The sequence below is a fragment of the Sander vitreus genome, chromosome 14 (assembly GCF_031162955.1).
Source record: "Sander vitreus isolate 19-12246 chromosome 14, sanVit1, whole genome shotgun sequence".
Taxonomy (NCBI): domain Eukaryota; kingdom Metazoa; phylum Chordata; class Actinopteri; order Perciformes; family Percidae; genus Sander; species Sander vitreus.
Window position 1 is genome coordinate 17,459,371 of NC_135868.1, and position 19,930 is coordinate 17,479,300.

Here is a 19,930-nt window from a genome sequence, read left to right on the forward strand (position 1 = left end):
TCTTGATAATTAATTTTGGAAAATCCATTGTTCCAGAGGTCATTGTCAAGTGGTCATGCATTATTTATCAGATGGAGACAGTTTTAGAGTCCTGCTTTTGCCTTATAAACTTTACAGATTCATTTGGCATAAAGTATGTAAGGATGTGGTAGGTAAAACCTGACAATTAGTTGCTTTGTTGCTTTGTTTTTTTTATATGTTTAATAAAGGAAAACTGTATTACGTATGTCTTTCATGACTGACTACAACAAAATGGTTAAAATATTGTAACTGATTATGTTCATAATTATGTCAATATATTTTAATCAAACGAATCAAAGGCAGTTGCTGACAAAAGCTCATTCAACTTCAATGTATATGCTGCAGTGTAATCAATTATTCTTACAATGCAATCATACACCAACTGTCAATAAATTACTTATTAATGTGATTAATTAAAACCATTGTAATCTCTGGTAGCTAAATCGGCTGTCCAAGAGCAGTGACTGACAGCGACAACCTACCATGATCGTGGAAATTATTAATTTGCAACCTATAGTCTAATTTGTTTGGATGCTGCGTTCAGGGGGTGCGGCAGCTGGATTATGTCGTGCTCACTCATTGGTTCAGACACCTGTCACTCCGTGGAGCTCGAGTCCTCTCGTCTAAGGTAGTCTGAGTGGAGAAAGTAATGAAGATGGAAGGATCTGATGTTGAGGAAATATTGAGGAGATTAACGGAGTAGCGAAGTGATAGATGTTTACTCATCTTGTCGGAACAATAGAGGACAGCGATACTAGGAAATTGACAGATAGCATGCACGTAAGTAAACAGTAACTTCTTCAGTTTTCTTGGTGTCGCGCCTTAGCCGCGTTAGCTAGCTAACTAACTGTTAGCTAATCTGTAAGCAACCGAGTTGACAGCTCGAAGTCATTCAGCAAGCCGAGACAGAGTGTGTGACGGCAAAAAGGATTCATTTACAGTATCTGCCTTAGAGCTACTGGTTAAAAAATACTATATGTTTAGATACCATATGTTTATATTATATTATATGGCTGGGGAAGCTAATGCTTACTATTGAGCGACTAGTGAGACAGCATGTCACGTTGTTTCAACGCAAGCTGTGTGACCAATTGTCATTGTGGCAAACTAGCTTGTTAGCATTGACCATAGTTACTACTTTAATTAGATTTACCTAGATAACATGAAATAAAACAGCAGTCAAGATGGGAAGGTCCCTTAATACAGTATGTTAAGCAAACGAGCTTTTCATTGCACCAAATTTTCTACTGTAGTAGACCACGTCACATTTGTCACATAAACAGACTTTGCACCTGCTGACTTCATCCTGTTTATTAACAGCTGTAAGTGTGTTAGGTCTCTCAGGACCTTGTTAACATACTTGCTCCGTGTGTGCGCAGATCAGTTTGGCAGGAGCACAGAAACCACTGCAGACTGTTATGTTAATTATAATGCGATGTTGGGATTTTTCTAATAGCCATCATGTGACGCATCTTTCCTCTGTACCACTCAGCCAGTTTTTTATTTATTTATTTTTGGGGTTAAGGGCCTTGCTCAAGGGCACCTCAGTGGTGGTAATGAGGGAGGGACAAGCGCTGCTCTTTCACTTTCCCCTCCCAGATTTTTATCCTGCCGGTCTGGGAATTGAACCGGCGGTCCCAAGCTCGCTTCTTTAACCTTTAGGCCACCACTGCCCCACTTCCTGTACAGAGGCTTGCAAAAGTATTCATACCCCTTGAACTTTTCCACATTTTGTCAAGTTACAACTAGGGCTGGGCGATATGGAGAACATCAGATAACACAATATTCTTGACCAAATACCTCGATATCGATATTGCGGCGATGTTACAAGGTTGACAATTGGTGCTTTATCAAAATATCTTCACACTTAGATTTTTGTTAAATAATCACCAGTAATGTGGACATAATGTCTAAGTGGGGAAAAGGCAAATAATAGAACAGCTATAACAGTCTGGTAAGTTCAGAAAAGTACATTACTGTAATGCAGCCTTTAAAACCAGTAAAAGACAACACTTATGTCATATCAGGATATTACGATGTCCAAACTCTAAGACCATATCTAGTCTCATATCAATATCGATATACTGCCCAGCTCTAGTTACAACCACAAATGTAAATGTATTTCATTGGGATGTTATGTGATAGACCAACACAAAGCGGCGCATAATTGTAAAGTGGAAGGAAAATGATACATGGTTTTAAATTTTTTTTACAAATAAAAAACTGAAAAGTGTGGCTTTTTACACATGCGCGCGCATGTGTAAAAAGTATGCTTAGGCTTGTTAATGTGAGGCATTCATGGCTGCTAGTGTCCTATGTCTCTCTAAATGCTTTTTGACAGTGAAGCCACGGAGCAAAAAGATCGCATGGGCTCTGTTGTCATCCAGCATCACAGCTAGTCACACATGCCTGCGGTTTCATGAAATATACTGGCAATGAAAGCATTGCAGTCCATTTGATTTAATTATGCACCCAATTCTAGAACCAGCACAATATAGGTGAAATACAGACGTTGATTTCCCCAGCAAAAGAATGTTTTTGTAAGCAGAGATACCAGTAAATGTTACCAGTGTTCACACACGCTTCACACACCCTGGGTGAAGCAGCCTGAAGAGTAGCCATCCTCCTCCTTTCTCCCACCACCACCACCACCGGATCGAGGGGGCATCCCAGGACAGAGCTGGCCTTCTTAACCAGTGGTATTTAAATGTGAAATCCGAGGGCTGAGAATTAATAGATTAGGAGAGAGTTATCCAACTGTGGCAAGGAAAGCTGAGATAAATGGAGAGAAAAGCGATATAAAAGAGAGCGTTAAAATTTAAAAAATCAGTGGACTTTTTAGGCTCACTTGCAGCAGGAAGACAGGAAATTGAAGGGGCGAGATGAGGGACGAAGATGCATCACTGGCTTAGAGGCAGCGGAGAACAGAGCGTAGGCTGCTATAAGAGGATTCCTTCTTGTCAGATCTCTGTATCTGTCTCCCTCAGCAGCAGAAATCACACACACAAGCCACAGGCTGTTGTCATGTCTACTTAGCTACTGTGTGTGTGTGTGTGTGTGTGTGTGTGTGTGTGTGTGTGTGTGTGTGTGTGTGTGTGTGTGTGTGTGTGTGTGTGTGTGTGTGTGTGTGTGTGTGTAAAAGATGAGAAACCCCCCCCCCCTTCCTTTAAGCTATAAGCAACCTGCTATTGAAGAAGACCAGGGGGGAGAGCAAGGTGGGAGGCGATGATGCAACAAGGGTTAACCTCAGGCCAAGATAGTCCAAGTAAAGAATATAGCAACGGAGAGCATGAAAAAGATGTGATGTGAACTGAAGAGAGATGTCAAACCAAAATGCTACTATCCTAGTGAATAAACGGTGTAAAGAGCCTTAGCACGGTCGGTGAACACGAGGCCATGTGAAGCTGTGAGCTCTGGGCATGTTAGAGGCTCTGCTCTTTATGCCCATGGTTATATAACCCTGCCACCACATTTTATTTTGACACTGCACAGCTCTCCAAAATAGACCATTAACAGCTTTTGCTTTCATTTAAGTTAAATCAAGCTTGGAGCCACTGGTCCAGCTTGTCGACAGTTGACCTAGTTTGTAGATTTTGGGTGGAGTTGTGTTGGTACAGTTCCTGGTTCTGACATTGTTATGGTGATTGCAGTTAAACAGTTTATTAGTTGTTAGGGTGTGTCAGTACGAGAGTTAAGGATATCCTCAGCTGATGATAGTTCAGGTTCATTTCAGCTTAGTTGATCTACTTTCTCTCTGTGGCTTTAACTCGTTGAGGGCTTAGTAAGGTTGGTGTCATTGTCATTACTAGCCTAACCAGTATACTTTATGTTGCTTGCGCCCTGCACGACAGGAAAAAGCAGCTCGGCAGCTCTGTCGCTCTCAAAACCACCCACTTTGTCTTTCTCTCTGCTTCCTTTTTTCCCTCCATTTAAGCCTTCAGTCGTATTGGCCTCTCACTTCCTGAAAAAAGAAGGTTCCTAAGCATATGTGTAATAGGAAATGAGGTAATGAGCAGGGAGATGTGTGTGTGGGGGTGTGTGTGTGGGGGTGGTGGTGGTTGCGGGCTGGCCCCGTTATTCATTCTCACTTGGAATCACTTCGGTTCTCTGGAAGCTTTCCCAGACAGGTTTGTTCTGACTTTACCACTGAGCCCTGGAACACACACTGTGGTTTTTGTATTAATCTATGTATGAAGTGTGAATGTTTTTTTGTTGTTGTTTTTTTCTTTACCTTGGGTGTTTTGCCGTAACTCTGTCAGGTAGGGCTGCAACTAACGACTAATTTGACTAATTTTCTCGTCAACAAAACACTTTTGAGTTATTCATCCCTTGGGTTGTCATACAGTGCATTCCTTTCATCCCTAATTCTATACATATTTTTTTAATCTCTCTAATTTAGTAAGCCATTGATCTCTGCTCTTTTCATGTTCCTGTACTGCCTTTCTGTCCCTCGCCTGTATCTACTTCTTCACTTCATTGGTTTGTTACTCAGCAGCCACTTATCCTTAACACTGGTTTATTTATGTGTGTTTGTGCTGGCCAGTGTGGTTGAGCTGCACAGAAGAAGCTTGCCACCTGCTGAATCATTTGTAGTATGCTCTCTCGCTATTAATTTCTGTTATGATTCTGTGAGTCCATAATGACTTAGAGATTGCTAACATTAGTTAACTAGACTAAGACGGAAGACAACCCTCTGCCTAATAACATGATTACGCTCTATAGTGTCCTCTCAGGGCAATTGGTTTGTTATTTTCCTCCACCAGTTGCTTGTGCCTGTCTGCAGTGTGTCAATCAAGCCTAGACATCTTCAAGACAGGGCATTTTGTGCTGTTTGTACTGCTGTCTCTTAAACACGGTTTGGACGCAGTTTCAGATTATCATCAACATTTTCAGTGGTGAGTCAAATGCATTGTAAGGGTGATGGGTGGGCGTTGTTACGCTATTTTTGATGTTGTTGTTGTTGTTGCTGCTAGGGCTAAAAAAGAAAGGATTAGTTGTTTAACGGTGCACTATGAGTTCCTGCATGGTCACTTCTGTTGACGTTCCAAGTAAATTCCAAACAAACCAGAGCAAGCTCGCCCCTCCCCCCATGTTTCCGTAACTGTCATGACTAACTGTCACTAACCCCCAACCCTTCCCCAACCATCTTGTCTGTGATTGGCTGGAGTGGTTTGTTGTATTTTGGTGCACAGCCTGTGCCTCTAGTGTTTGATTGACGTTTACGACCCCTGTGTTGTCTCCAGAGACCGGGCTTTTTCACAGTGTGTTCAGGGGGCAGGCAGCTAGCGGCTCAAGGAGAGATGCCTACGATTTCAGACAAAAATGAAATTGCGCTGAAACCATGCAGGAACTCATAGTGAAAATTAATCTGCGACAATTTTGATAATCAGTTTAATCGTTTAGGTTATTTTTTTAAACGCAATATCTTGGGCTTTAGGAAATTTTGATGGGTGTTGTTACTTTTTACTACTTTGTTACATTGGATATACATTGGAGTGAAAATAATTTTAAGTTGCTGTCCTAGTTGCTAACTCTGGCTGGCACTAAAAATGTTTATAATATTAAGCATATTTGACCTTTAACTTGTAAAGATGACATGCCCCAGATGCCAGCATGGACAGAGTTGACCTTTTTAAAAGTGACTTTATAGGAAGAGAACCCTTCCTCTTACAAGACTGACTCATCCACATTCTAATCACAGCCTTAATTCAGTGAGCCTGTCATTAAAACGCTGGCTTTGGATATCGCTGTCATCCTTGTAGTCTTCACCAGCATGAAAGAATGGAACAGCAGACCACACAAAGAACTACTTTCTCTAAATGGAGGCTATTCGGCTTTATAATCCTTGCCCATTTCATGAGTCACTGGCTCCCCTCCCCCCCTGTCATTTCTGTCATTGGTACAGTCCATAAATAGACACCTGGCTGCCATGGAGGGACCAGGCACCAGAATAATACAACATAAAGCATTTGGATGTGTGAAAGACGATAAGGGAGTAGGGAGTAGGGAAGACGGGGAACGAGAAATGATACTTGTTGGTGGATGACCGGAGAGAGAGAGAGTGTGTGTGTGTGTGTGTGTGTGTGTGTGTGTGTGTGTCATCCACTAAGTGAAGTGTTGGAAGAGTTTTAAAAGGTGGATTTATGCCACCTTCAGCTCAAATCTGAGCATTTTTCTGCACGACAAGTGTGCACATAGAAGGACTTTTCCTCCCTCTTTCTTGTTCTCAGACTCTGTTACCAGACATACCAAACATGGACTTTGTTTGTGCATTCAACGACCAATTTATCCTCGTGCTTGCATTTTTAGAGCACAGACACGACAGAGCACAGACATGCATAACCCGCAGTGAAAACAGAGTGCTAGTGGGAAACAGATAATCCATCAGGGATGCATAGAGACTGTGTCCTGCTCCCAAGCAGAAAGCACAAGAGTCACAGTGCATAGTTGGTTAAGGTGACCCAAGTACATGACCAGGACTGCAACTACTGATCAGTCTTTCTCTTTGTTTGTGCTACAGCCACCCAAACAAATACTGTTCTGTGTTGTCATCGTCCCCACATTGTGGTCGATATTTTGAAATCCGGTTAAAACTTCCCATCTTAATTTAGTTTTTCTGATAGATTTCTGTCTCTCTGTTTCTATTATCTTCTTTCTCCCTTTGTCTGATGTGACTGCAGCACAACAGTGTCGGACAGAAACCGGCAGATGCTTGCTTTATTAAAACATACGGAGATTAAAAATAACATTGAGAGCAAACAAAACCCTGTCCAGATAATAAGCAAGATAATGTAGGGTAACATTGGATGTTCAATAGAAAAAGCTACATATATACAAGTTGACTGCTTAGACGAGGAAAGAGAGAAGTTCAGATGCCGTAAGTGCTGTGATGGATAGCAAGGCAATATTAAAAAAGAAGGTAATTTATTTCAGTTTCACCATGACTCAGTGTTGGCTAAAGCCTTTTCCATATGTCTCATTTAAAGACATGTACATGTGGAACTGTACAGCCTGTTTAACAAGCATCACATTCTACTGTGCCACATTTAGTTTTTCTGATCAGTGCTTCAACAGTTAAACCTGCCAGGCTTCCCTGTGTGGGTGATTTTTCGATTTGAGAGCCCCGAGTTGAGAATAGGTTGGGTCCTTGCTGCAGAGGTGTGTGTCTGGAGAGGAATGAGAGGGAAACGGGAGAGCGAGAGGGGAGGAGCCTGTATAGGTGTAATGGGGAGGTTGAACTGGGATCCAAAGCACTGGATGACGTTCTGTATCGGGCACAGCTAGAGTTGTTCCCTGAAGCCTTGTTGGTACGTGCAATCGTGTTTTCCTTCCTTCCTGACCTGTAGAGAGAAAGTGTGTGTGTGTGTGTTATATTTGCTGTGTGACAATAATTATGCAGTGTGTGTTTATACAGTATTTCTTTCTCTTGTAGGTAGAGGTGACTCCACTGCAGATGAGGGAATATGTTGGCTATGGACCAAGGAGTGGTGGAGGAATGGCTGTCAGAATTTAAGGTAGTCTGTGTGTGTGTGTGTGTGTGTGTGTGTGTGTGTGTGTGTGTGTGTGTGTGTGTGTGTGTGTGTGTGTGTGTGTGTGTGTGTAAAAACCAATATAAGTAAGTACATTCTTTGCTGCTGCTTATTATTGGCAACATTTCTTCCACACACACAAACACATTCTAAAGTGCAAAAGTCCATGCACCTACTCAAACATGAGCACTCACCGATATGTTACTGCTTCCAAAGACAAGGCTCTGTGATAATAAAGGAGCGGAAGGGAACTTCCTGTGTGAACATATGAGGACCTACGTGTCATCCTTTCTTAAAGGAGACTTCACAGTGAATCTGACTGCAGCAAATGTGAAAGAAATGCATGAAAGTCGTGCTAATTCATACCTCTGTTTAGTTCCGATGTTGAGACGGCAGTAAGACGAGTGCTTAGGGACCGTTTACAAACTACAACACCGAAAAGAGATGCAACAAAAATATTTATTAATTTAATGATTAAATAAGGTAGTGTCTCCAAACTTACCTCAATTATAAATTGTCTCCTGCTAGTTGTACTGCAGCACTTCACTTTTAAAAAATAAGCATATGCCTATTTTTGAAAATATTTTTGTTGTATCTCTTTTCGGTGTTGTAGTTTCTAGACGGTCCCGAAGCACTCGTCTTGCCGTCTCAACACCAGAACTAAACAGAGCTGAATTAGCACGACTTTCATGCATTTCTTTCACATCTACTGAAGTCAGATTCGCTGTGTTCATTCGGAAGGAATCACTTCACATGGGTAGGCACTTTTAATGACATTTTGAACATGTTAAGAGGCTAAAAGCATGTTTAAAATGTGCCCTGTTTCAGTCTCCTGGGTGCAAACTGTAGCAGGAAGATAACACTGTGTAGGCAGCACCGATTGTTTTCGTTTTTCTCGCTACTGACAGCACTCCAAATTTACAAACAGCTACGTGTTGAAAGACCGGAATTCTCCTTTTAATGAAATTGACCTCTAAACGCAAGCATATTTATGTGACTGACAGCTTTTGTAGATGCTATCACTGCCTGCTTTAGACGCTTTCAAAATATCGTTCAAAATTAAACAATGTATTGCAAATTTAGACACTACATCAACTAATGTTTGGCTGTCCAGAACTCACTTCTCAACTTGTCATGCTATGTTTTTATTTTTAGAATATTAGTAAGCCAGTTAGTGTATCAAACTGCTGTTTGTGTGTATGTGTTTCAGACCCTCCCTGACAATGCTGTGTCCACTTATGCCGCCTCACTCAAAGACAAAGGTGCCCTGGTCCCCGCACTCTACAAGGTCATGCGAGAGAACTACAGCGATGTATGGACACACACTTTAATATTTGTATTCATGTAAACATTATCTTTTGTAAAAACCTGACCACACAACCTTTTACCAACACTTTGAGCATTGTGTCATGTTTCCAGTGCCACCATTTACCTGTAATTATTATTTTTTGTACACATCCTGATTATCTTATATTCTTATGTCGTATTGTTTTTTTGGTCTGCCTGACTGTCCAACACACTGTATTTCCCAAGTACTGCTGTGCATCTTACCAACATTGATCTACCAAACGCAAAATGTGTTACAGTTACAGTGGCAGTTGCTGTCTGCTGTTTTTTGTAGACTGATGTCAGGATGTAACCATATGACCATGTTTTGGGTTTTCCGTCATTCCCAGTTGCTGGAGCCAGTGTGTCACCAGTTGTTTGAGTTTTACCGAAGCGGTGAGCCGCAGCTGCAGCGTTTCACACTACAGTTCCTACCAGAGCTCCTGTGGAGCCTCCTGTCCGTCAGCGCAGCCAGAGACCCTCACACATCCGGCTGCATCGAGGCCCTGCTGCTGGGCATTTACAACCTGGTAGGGGAGAGGATGAAGTGTGTGGGTGTGGGTGTGTGTGGGGGGCTGCTCGATGATGGAAAAAATATAATCACGATTATTTTGGTCAATATTTAAATCACGATAATTTAACACGATTGCTCGTTGACTTCTGGAAAGATGTTGCAATTATTGAACTTAAAAAACAGTGGAAAAAGTTAAATAAATCAACAGTTAAAAAAAAAAACTTTTTCATTCAGAACACAAGAGAAAATAAGAGTTTACTTGCAAAACGTAATGAACGAAATAATTGTTTTTCTCGATGATTCGGGGAAAAATGTGAATCACGATTTTTTAGTTTAGAATTGATGTCGCGATTCTCTGCCACGATTCTTTTCTCACAGAGTGTAATGTTTATTGCACACATGAACAATGACAAAACAAAACAAATTGGCAGTACCAAACAGAGATTTATGTTGGCACCTATAACACATTGTGCATCACCACACGCCTGTATACATAGAGGTTTCAATGAATAAAGAACAGTACATACTGGCCATTTAAGTACAGTAGGCTACCAAAAATAGTGACATATAACACATTGAACTAAATATGGCCCTGATACAGGCTCTATCTGAACTCCTTGAACATGTATTTACATAATTAAAACATGTTAATGTCAAATGCTTTCAATAAATTAATTGAAGGAGAAAGAAAAAGAAATGATGAAACCTCAAAATTAAATCGTGAATCGAGATTGCGATTTTATAACGATTTATTGTGCAGACCTATCACAATCACGATTACATTTTGATTAATTGCACAGCCCTAGTGTGTGTGTGTTACATTTTTAACACCACCTCCTTATGTCACAAGTGATATGTTTATTTATTGCCAATAGAGGAGAGACGCTCTTGCTAATAGCAATGTTTCCAGTGCGATGAATGTAAGGTAAGAAAAAGCCCTACGAAAAGGACCTTGATCCTTAGCAAGTGGGTGTAATCATGCAGTTCCAGAAGCAGGGGACTAAACTGCTCAACTATTTCTAGGATCTGTGTCATGTGTTTTGAAAGATTGCTTTATGCACTTTCTGCCTTGTTATGCATGGAGAGTGGCAGGAAATATGGGTTAGAAAAAGAGGAATTGAAACACAGTGACTTCCCCAATACACAATATGGATGGGTTGCACCTTGCAAATGCCCTTAAGCTTCCCATAGAGAGATGCCAGCACTAGTAATTATTATGAAAGATTGTTGGCTCTCGATGTTCTACCTATCAGCAAAGCGTCCCCTCACTTCCTCTCTGAGTAGCAGAATAGGTCAGCTGTCACTCAACACACTGGCTGTCTCTAATTAATGTGTTTGACATTAACATGCACACAGGGGACATTAAACCCCCGGGGTTTGTGCGTGCATGCTCACACAGTATACACACAAATAAGCAAACGCACATACACTAGCAGACCGATTTGGGAAACCGAGACCCTGAGGTCCACACACAAACGCCCACACACAACAGATGAGTGTGCTTGAAGAGATAAGCACACACTCTAGAGGTTTAAGGCACACACAGAAAAAAGCTTCTGTTTTTCCCGCCCACAGAAATGTTTTCTCATTGTCTTCCTGTCTTTCTCTTTCATAGGAAATAGTTGATAAAGATGGACAAAGTAAAACATTATCTTTTACCGTCCCTTCCCTCTCCAAACCCTCAGTGTACCATGAGGTGAGAAACACACAAACACACACAAATCGTTTAATTGGCTTTTGCAAAAATGTTCAGTTTAAAAACTTCATCTTCAACTCTCCACCTCCAGCCTTCAGCCATCGGCTCCATTGCCCTTACAGAAGGGGCACTAGCCAATCATGGGCTGAGCAGGGTGGTGTACAGCGGACCACACCTCCAGAGAGAGACCTTTACTGCACAGAACAGGTAAGAGGCTTGATGGGGGCCCACGTTCCAAAGTCCGCAGGGAGAGTGGTGATGTGTCAGTAAGGTACCAGGCTGCCAGTCTGCCTGCTTAGAATTGGCAGCAAACACCAGACAACAACCAGATAGAAACACACATTAAGGAGGTTGAACAGTCTGACAAAGAAGCACTGATCAGTAGCCAAATCATTTTTCACTGATAAAAATCCAGTAATCTTTCAAACACTGCCTCTTGAATTATAAGCAGTCAAATTGTTGTTAGGTGTGTGAACTTAATGCACCAGTCTATGAATACTGGGCATGAGGTTATACATATCAGTTCAGATACTGTTTTTGATGCAGTAAGATAAGAAGTAGTAAGATAAGTTGGGACACAAAATTCACCCACATTTTTGACTTTCAGCTGAACTTTTAAGTGAAATGTAGTCTGACAGTGTCATTAAATATGGTGGTTTCTGTGAATCCGGTCCTCAGACTAATGTAGTGAGAGTTTAGCTGCTGCCAGGGCCAATTATTTAATGCACTAGCGTCAGAGATGGCCCATGGCAGTTGTCTTTGCTTTGTTGCATTCAAAGTTGTTATATTGCTATTAGGGTTTCTTAAATTAATGTAATGAGGCCCTACTTCAGCCAAAGTCTGAAGGTTGTCTGATTTGAAGGTCCACAACTTTTTTTAGTACTGTTTTCTTAATCTGTTTCAGACTGACTGGATAGATAATTTAAAATAGTTTATAATAGTTTTAATTTAAAATAGAGTCTGGCTGCTTCTTAAGATCGTGCAGAGATACTTTGACTACATATGTGAAAACAAGCATTTCGTGCTTTTGATGCCAGGTTTTGACAAGGAAGAAGAATGCACGATATCTCTGGAAGATTACAAAAGCAGAATTGCACTCCTAGCAGAACCAATCGTCTTTTTTTTGGGTGGTATTTCTATCCGCGGTATCGATGGAAGTGTAACTGTGCCTGTGAATTTCTGATATGAAAATTTTGTTTTGTCATGTTGTAATGTAGACATGCTATTTTAAGGTAATGTTTGTGTTGTTGAGATTTGAGGTGCTGACCTTCCTGCTGCTGTGCTACAACGCAGCTCTCAGCTACATGACCTCCACCTCCCTCCAGTCCCTCTGCCAGCTCAGCTCTAGGTAACACACACACACACACACACACACACACACACACACACACACGCGCTAGCACTTGCTTATCTGATCCTCTTATAGACTTTGCTGCCAGAGAGAGCCAAGATATTCGCTATTTGGCAATGGTAATCTGCCAATTATAGCTGAGCATTGCTCTAATAGGCACAGAGCTAAAGAGAAGTCATCAGCTTTGATTTCCCCTTGACAGTTTGCTGTGTGTCAGCTGTGTACACTATATAGCAGCTCCTCTTGCTTCAAATACGCAGGTGTTGCCTCAGTTTTAGCTGAATCCTCTTTGTTGCAATTAGTATTATCCCTGTTAAAAAGAATAATGAACTATTGACAGTTTATGCTCAGAAAATATAAATTATATAAATATTTTTGAATCTTGTGGGTAATGTGGTAAACCATTAATAAATAAATGTATTAATAATAAATACAATTATGTAGCATGCATTGTGTTTGTGAATGTGTGTGCATGTTTATATCCAGCAATTATTTGCTCATTGTTGGGTATATCAGCTTCACTGATACAAACTCCCCTATTGTGTTTTCATTTGTTGTCATCCAGGGTGTGTATATGCGGTTACCCACGGCAACAGATTCGGCGCTACAAAGGCATTAGCACACGGCTGACAGTCACGTCAGAGTTCCTGGTGCAGCTCATCACAGGGATACACTACGCCGTGTGAGTGTACACACATCCATGCACAAACAGCCAGAACCAACCGGATCAGACTCACTGATCAGCTTTATCTTTTCACGTCTTCCATTTCTCCGTGTTTTCTTAAAATCTGCTCCATGTGTCTTATCTCTATGACAGTATTTGATTTGTTCTTATTATGTTTTAACGTACCTGTTTAAAATAGGTTGGACCATGCCAATCATTAAGCCTGCTCACTTTGCATTTTGAGTATGATTAATTACATCCATGTTTACAAGGTTGCAGTCTTCTTCCCTGTCTCTGCTGGTGCATTGCTGCATATCTTGTTAGTACCACCTGTTGATCAGTGGAATAGTAGGACTGTGATTCACCTGTGGGCGTGCATGTGCATCCTCATGCACGAGTTAAACAAAACCAGGGACTTACTCAGAAAAACGATCCATTGTGCTACTAGATGTCTAAAATTCCACAGGGGACCCTTTCATCTGTATCGGAGACTCATGTGTTGTGTGTATTTACATGTTTATGTGGTTGTGTCTTTGTATAGGTGTAATGGGGAGGTTGAACTGGGATCCAAAGCACTGGATGACGTTCTGTATCGGGCACAGCTAGAGTTGTTCCCTGAAGCCTTGTTGGTACGTGCAATCGTGTTTTCCTTCCTTCCTGACCTGTAGAGAGAAAGTGTGTGTGTGTGTGTGTGTGTGTGTGTGTGTGTGTTTGTGTTTAATATTATTTTTTGGGCATTTTAAGGCCTTTACTTGAGAGGACAGTTGAAGACATGAAAGGGGAGAGAGAGGGGGGAATGACATGCAGCAAAGGGCCGCAGGTCGGAGTCGAACCCGGGCACGCTGCATCGAGGAGTAAACCTCTATATATGGGCGCCTGCTCTACCAACTGAGCTATCTGGGCGCCCAGAGCATGTGATTTAGACGCACATGCTTGCCTGTGGTTTGGATTCATGTACAGCACACTATGCTGTATTGTGTTGGCCTCGGTGTCAGAGGCTGCAAGCAGAATGTAATCCCACTAGATTATTTACATGCTTTCCACTCTGCTCCGTTAAGCTATAATCCTTAAGGCCCAGGGAGTAGAGGATTGAACCTAAGCTAGCAGTATTACTACCCAAGTCAAGGTGCACTCCTCCACAACAAACAAAACACACAGCCTTTGGATTCACATGAATTAGAATGGCGTTGGGTTTAAAAATATGTTGTTGGTTTTTTTTTTTTTATAAAAAAAACGTAGTGTGGAAGGGTTTACATCTCAGTGTTTTGTCCACTGTGTTTATTTGAGTGCTTACTTGTTGCAGTGGAACACACCATGTGGCTGCTATCTTGATGTGTCCTTTATGAGACCAATGTGTCGCAACCTCACAGACAAAAGACATGTTGTATAGTGATTATTATGCCATCTACCTCATGTTACGTATTTAACTGTTACACGATCATTAGTGCTACTTGAGAATTTCCAGTGAGAGCAGCGGTTGTTATAGAAAGACTTGTCAACAAAGCCGTTTTGTTTTTCTTATATCACTCACCACTCAGTCTGTGCAACTCAGTCAGTTTTAGCTAAGCTCTCAGGTTTATCCCTTTGCATTAATCTGGTAAAAAATGTGTTATTGATCAGATGTTATTGGTTTGGTTACATGATCTGAACTTCAGTCTTACTTAACCCTTGCCTGAATTTCCAGTCCAATATCACAGTCTGGGATATGTCAATGATTAGCAACAACCTAGATTTTGATGCGTTATTGATTTTTGTGCTGTATTAAAGTATAATCACTTGCTATGTGAAATGCCCATTATTGCTTTATTGTATTAGTCACGTTACCTTTCAAGGTTTTTAATCTCCTAATTATTATTTCCCTTCAAAGTGTTTACCTTTTTTAATAGCATATTACCCCATAGACCCCTAAGAAAGACAAGTGGACCTGTAGTAAAATGGAGAGACAAAAGCAACAGGTAACATTGAATAAAACATGTTGGGCCAGTTGCTAAACTGTCAGAGAGCCAGTCCAGTTCCTCACTGGCCGAGGGCCACTGGGCAATCCTGTGAACCTCTGGCATCATCTGATGCAGCAATGCTTTTGTGGATGTGTGCTTCTCCTCGCCCTCAGGTGGGTAATGCCATCAAGTCGTCACTGCACGGTGCTGCACTGAAGAGCAACAACAAGGAGGGTGCACGGAGTATCCAGGTGGAGATCACACCCACCTCCTCCAGGATCTCCCGAAATGCTGTCACCTCCCTATCTATCAGGGGACACCGCTGGAAGAGACACGGTAAGAGTCATACACAGGGGGGAAAAAGCAATCGACACTGTGGGAGTTCAAGTCACTGAAACACAAGAAGAGCTCTCACACACATTTTTTTTGTAATCCCATTTTTTACGGGGTAATAAAAAATACAATTGTTCGGTTGTAGAACAAATCCACACCAAAGGAGAGAGCAAGAGGTTTAGATCTCTTCACTGTTCACTCACCCTCCACAGTCACTGTGTACATACGTGTTGTTGTAGTCTTCATCAGTCCCTAAGCGCGTAGAGTACCCTTCCTCACCTTGCTGCTGCAGCTAGTGCTGTATCCCTCCATCCTTTTTAGAATCTTCTCATTCAAACCCAGGACTCTCTGTCCAAACTGTTAGTTGTCCTGTGGACCCGAATTGGACAGATAGGAGAAAACGGGATACCAGAGAGTAGGTAGTGTATTTATAGTATAATACAGATGAGTTGCAGTGTGTACACTTTATTTGAATACATTGCGTTTTGTGTAGTTTCAGCTCTGTGCCAAAGAAAATGGATCGTATTTAAATGGCCATAGAACAAATGAGACATTGTGTACAGAAAAGGCAGGCAAATTACAGCCTTCAGCTAGTTTAATGAGCAGTTTTCATCTTGAGCCTAACACCCCTTTTTTAACGTCATGGATCCTGCTCATTGGTGCCCGTATCAGAGCTGCTTGTTCATGCGTAAAGCTTTTGTTATGAGCAGATGATAGAGGAAAATACTATAAAATATGAATGAATGTGTAGGGGTGAGTGGGGACTCGGTATGACATGCGATTCCTTTGAAATTACTTGTTCATATTCATCTCCATATTGCATGTACTTAGATGTGTACCATGTGTTATGTTCTGATCACTATGATTTTTATCTTTTTATTTTTCTGCCATTACATTGATTACCTCTGTTTGTCTTGTGTTACTGTGGTCGTGTGTGCCTGGCCTGTGCACAAGGCCGTCTTTTTGTTTTTCATGTATGTGTGCATGATACGTGTCTTTCTGTCCACCTGTGTCTGTTGTATTGTTACGTATTGTCCTGCTACCCTCCATGCTCCCCCATCCACCAGAGTCCCAGGAGGTGAGTGTAGACAGTGAGGCTGCAGCGGGGGGCGTGGCCATTCCCGAGATCAGTGTGACAGGCGTGGGCGGCGAGCGAATGGCCAACGGAGACTCCCTGCGGCCGCGCCCTGATGGCCGCGCTCAGCCCGACTGCGACCCGTTGGGCGCCACCTCCGAGGTCAGCCTGGATCCTCGAGGTCACGACTCCGGCACGCGGGGTCAGGAGGTCAGGAGGCAGAAGTCTGTGAGGCGAATGGTGGAGAATGAGGGTTCTGGGTCAGCCTCCACAGGGAGGAGCCAGTACTAAGGTCCTGCCCCTCCTTCCCCATGCCCCACTCCTGGGGTAACCTAGGTAACCGTGTGTGGAGGCGTGGTCTGAAAAGCTGCATGATCACTTCCCACTTTACCTTTTGCTCTGGGCTCCACCATCCTCTCTTCGCATTGATTGCACTATTCCTCTCATCTGTCCATCCAACGTCATTTACTCTCTCCTTTGTGGCTAAAGCTTCCTCATCAAGATCTCCTGCTGAGATTCCTTCAAATGAAATTAATTATTTAAGATCTAACCGAATAACTGATCAATAACCTAATAAAAAATGTATAATAATGAAATGTGCTTGGCTGAATCGCGCAATTAAGATAATGTGACATTTTATGGTGAGCAAAATGAAGTGGATCCTAGCAGCAGAACATCAGTTAAACCTAACATAACATATAAAACAGTTTTAAAAGTAGTTTTATGAGCATTTGTCAGTAAATATGACCCACATACTGTATACGATAAAATTGCAAACTTTTCTGCTGGCTGTATTTTGTTAAATAAACGTCACTCTAAAGCCTGATGTTAGGTCACTGATAACAAAAAGGCCTGATAACCTTGAATCAAAGCGCAGATATTATCGTTAGCTGTGCAAATACCAGGAGATTGTGCTCCTACAATGTCGTTTAGGAGTCTAACTCCTGGATTTTTGTTGACGAGATCCTTTTGGGTCTCATTCAGCACGCCTTGACACATTGCTCCTGGGTTGGATCTGGGTATAGATGACTTTGTTCTGATTGCTAGCTAGCAGCTGAGGAAAGATATGCAGGTCTTGAGTTATTTGAAGCGAAAGCTGCTCAAAATCTGGATTTAAATCTGATGACTCCTGACCTGTTTTGAACAGGCTAAATGTGATTATGAAAGCTTTTACCTGCCTATCTGTCTGATTACCAGCTTTTTTTCAGGTGTTCTGTTCAAAGTGATAGCATCAGATTAAAAGTGTGGCTGTGCATATGCGGGTGGTTGGCCACTCACACGGTTGTGGATGCATGCCTTAAAGAAATCAGGACAGATGTCTTAAGAGTTTGTGGAGATGCATGCATTTATAGGGTTTACTTATTAGTGCCTTGCCGTTTGCCTTCCTCTACTCTCCCTTTGTGGTCTTTCCTAGGCTTATGCTCTTAAACTCATCTCCTGCCTTTGGGACAAAACAGGCTCTCCTCTGCCAATAAACCACTCACTGTTGTCTCACAGCGCTGCTGGTTAAACTAACCTGTGTGCTGGGCTGGAATACTGAACTTGCATTGTCTCATGTCAGGTGGCGAAATGTGCTTGTTAGCTGAGGGAACGGTGTGAAGGCGCCACCTGCTGGACAGTGATAGAGCTCCTCTGTCATGCAGCCCTACATATTGTACCCCACATGAAAAACAATACATTATATATTGTTTGTAAACCATCTTAATATTAACAATTTTGATTGGATCAGATGGGCTGGGTGACAGATGAGGTGGTTACTTTTTTCATCTACATGCTCCTTTTTCATTTCAGTGCTTGTTTTGTCTCCCTCTGACTTTCTGTCTCACAGACGCAGTGGATCTGGGTTCCCCGGATGAGCTGATGGATATTTCGGAGGTGGATGAAGGGGTGTGGCCAGGTGGGGTGGGGCCTGACACAACCACACCCACGATCACTATTAGCAACAGCGTTACCACGTTGAACCTAGGGGCCAAGGCCATGAAGAAGTGTTGGCTGGGCGGGCGCACCAGCAAGGACAAGGAGGCGGGCCCTCTAACGACGGGCCGGGCCGCCAGCGAGAATGCAGAGCTGTCTGTCAAGCGACTGACGCTCACTTCCAGCCAATCAGTGCCCAAGGCAGGAGCTCTCACCAGCCTGACGCGCACCGCCAGCGCCGTCTTCTCCCGCTCATTCGAGCAGGTGGCCAGCGGCAACGTCCCTCCCTCCAGCAACCACACCGCCTCTGAAGTTGGCCGCTATTCATGCAGCCTGCAGGAGGACGGGCAGGGGTACTTAAGTCCGGTGCCAAACCACACGCAGCGTTCTCCCAGCTTCAGCGTGCACCTTGGCTCTGACCTTTGAACCCTTTATGACTCCGGACTACATGAACCCTCGCCTCTGATCCTGTGACCCTGTACCTGTGACCTGGAACCTAAAGCCATGCCAACTTCAACGGATCACAAACTCACGAACAAACCCTCCCCTCTCCTGCTGCTTTCCTCGTCACTCCATTTTAACGTCTTTGATTGATTCTCTGTGCTGTAAAGCATCCTGCTGCACTGCTCCTCTCCTGTGGGACTGATAGATGTGGCGTGTCAGGGATATCACTTCCAGCTTCACTGATGTTTAGTAGTGCAATGTTGCCGTGAAGTCGTGCCAGGACAAAACTGCACTCCGTCGCAGAGCTGCCTGTCTGTAAATGGGTGCACTTAAAACTTATTACAAAAAAAAAAAACTGTGGAAAAGTATTTTATTCGGCATTTGTTGCCCTGCATGGATTTTCCATACATCCATCCTGACCTTGCCCAGGTCTGTCAGAGGGCAGATATTGAGTATGTGTGTGACCATGCCTGAGTGTGTGTAATGTAGGTGTGTATGTACAATTGTTTTTAGAATAAAGGCTGCTGATTGATACAATGAACAAGGTATGATTCTCCAAATTGAAACAAATGTTGGTACTATTTAAAAAATAAAAATAAAAAAAGTCCCTTCTCATAGCAATACAAATTTCTCCTATTCAGTGTTTTCTATCTTTTGGGACAACTGCGCAAAACCTCCTTTCATTACCACTTCTTTTGTCAACAGAGCTGTGCTCCTTTTATAAAGAAAAGCTGCATTCTTTTCTAAAACATCAGAAAAAGTACCACTAACTAATCAACCAGTATGATAAAAATAAATTGGGTCTTTTTGTTTACAATCGCACAGTATTGTCGTCATTATGGAGAAGCAATATTTGGGTTCTTCCCTCTTGCACCTTTCTAAATTGCTGTTTATTCGATGGCAAAAATAAATCTCCAACTTCTGACAAATGATGATTGTGATTTTGAGGATGATGGGTGTGTATGATTTAAGTATTGGATTTTGCACTTGAAAGAGCAAACAAGTTGTGTTATCAACTTTGGTATTTTCTTATAAGCAAGAAAGGTTGACTCTTAACTGGTATTTTCCTGTTAGAGAGATGTGCTTTTTTTTGCTCCGTATGGATTTCTACCACACAGACATGAGA

At 42.3% G+C, this 19,930-nt stretch overlaps 1 protein-coding gene across 5 annotated transcripts in view; it reads left to right on the forward strand.

Annotated features, from left to right (window-relative positions):
* The first annotated feature begins 625 nt into the window (after positions 1-625).
* hycc1 (hyccin PI4KA lipid kinase complex subunit 1) overlaps positions 626-19,930 on the forward strand; it is a 19,840-nt gene continuing 535 nt past the window's right edge. Inside the window, exons 1-12 of one of the 5 annotated variants that reach the window (XM_078268600.1) lie at positions 629-801; positions 7,454-7,535; positions 8,761-8,862; positions 9,227-9,406; positions 11,006-11,086; positions 11,178-11,293; positions 12,339-12,434; positions 13,003-13,119; positions 13,643-13,730; positions 15,212-15,374; positions 16,439-16,782; positions 18,275-18,364. In XM_078268600.1, the coding sequence (XP_078124726.1) occupies positions 7,485-7,535; positions 8,761-8,862; positions 9,227-9,406; positions 11,006-11,086; positions 11,178-11,293; positions 12,339-12,434; positions 13,003-13,119; positions 13,643-13,730; positions 15,212-15,374; positions 16,439-16,737 (1,293 nt within the window). In that variant the 5' untranslated portion in view covers positions 629-801; positions 7,454-7,484 and the 3' untranslated portion in view covers positions 16,738-16,782; positions 18,275-18,364. Of the gene's footprint in view, positions 802-4,004; positions 4,027-4,066; positions 4,149-7,263; positions 7,329-7,453; positions 7,536-8,760; positions 8,863-9,226; positions 9,407-11,005; positions 11,087-11,177; positions 11,294-12,338; positions 12,435-13,002; positions 13,120-13,642; positions 13,731-15,211; positions 15,375-16,438; positions 16,783-18,274 lie in introns of those variants that run through there. The other 4 variants (XM_078268603.1, XM_078268601.1, XM_078268602.1 and 1 more) reach the window with 4 other exon arrangements.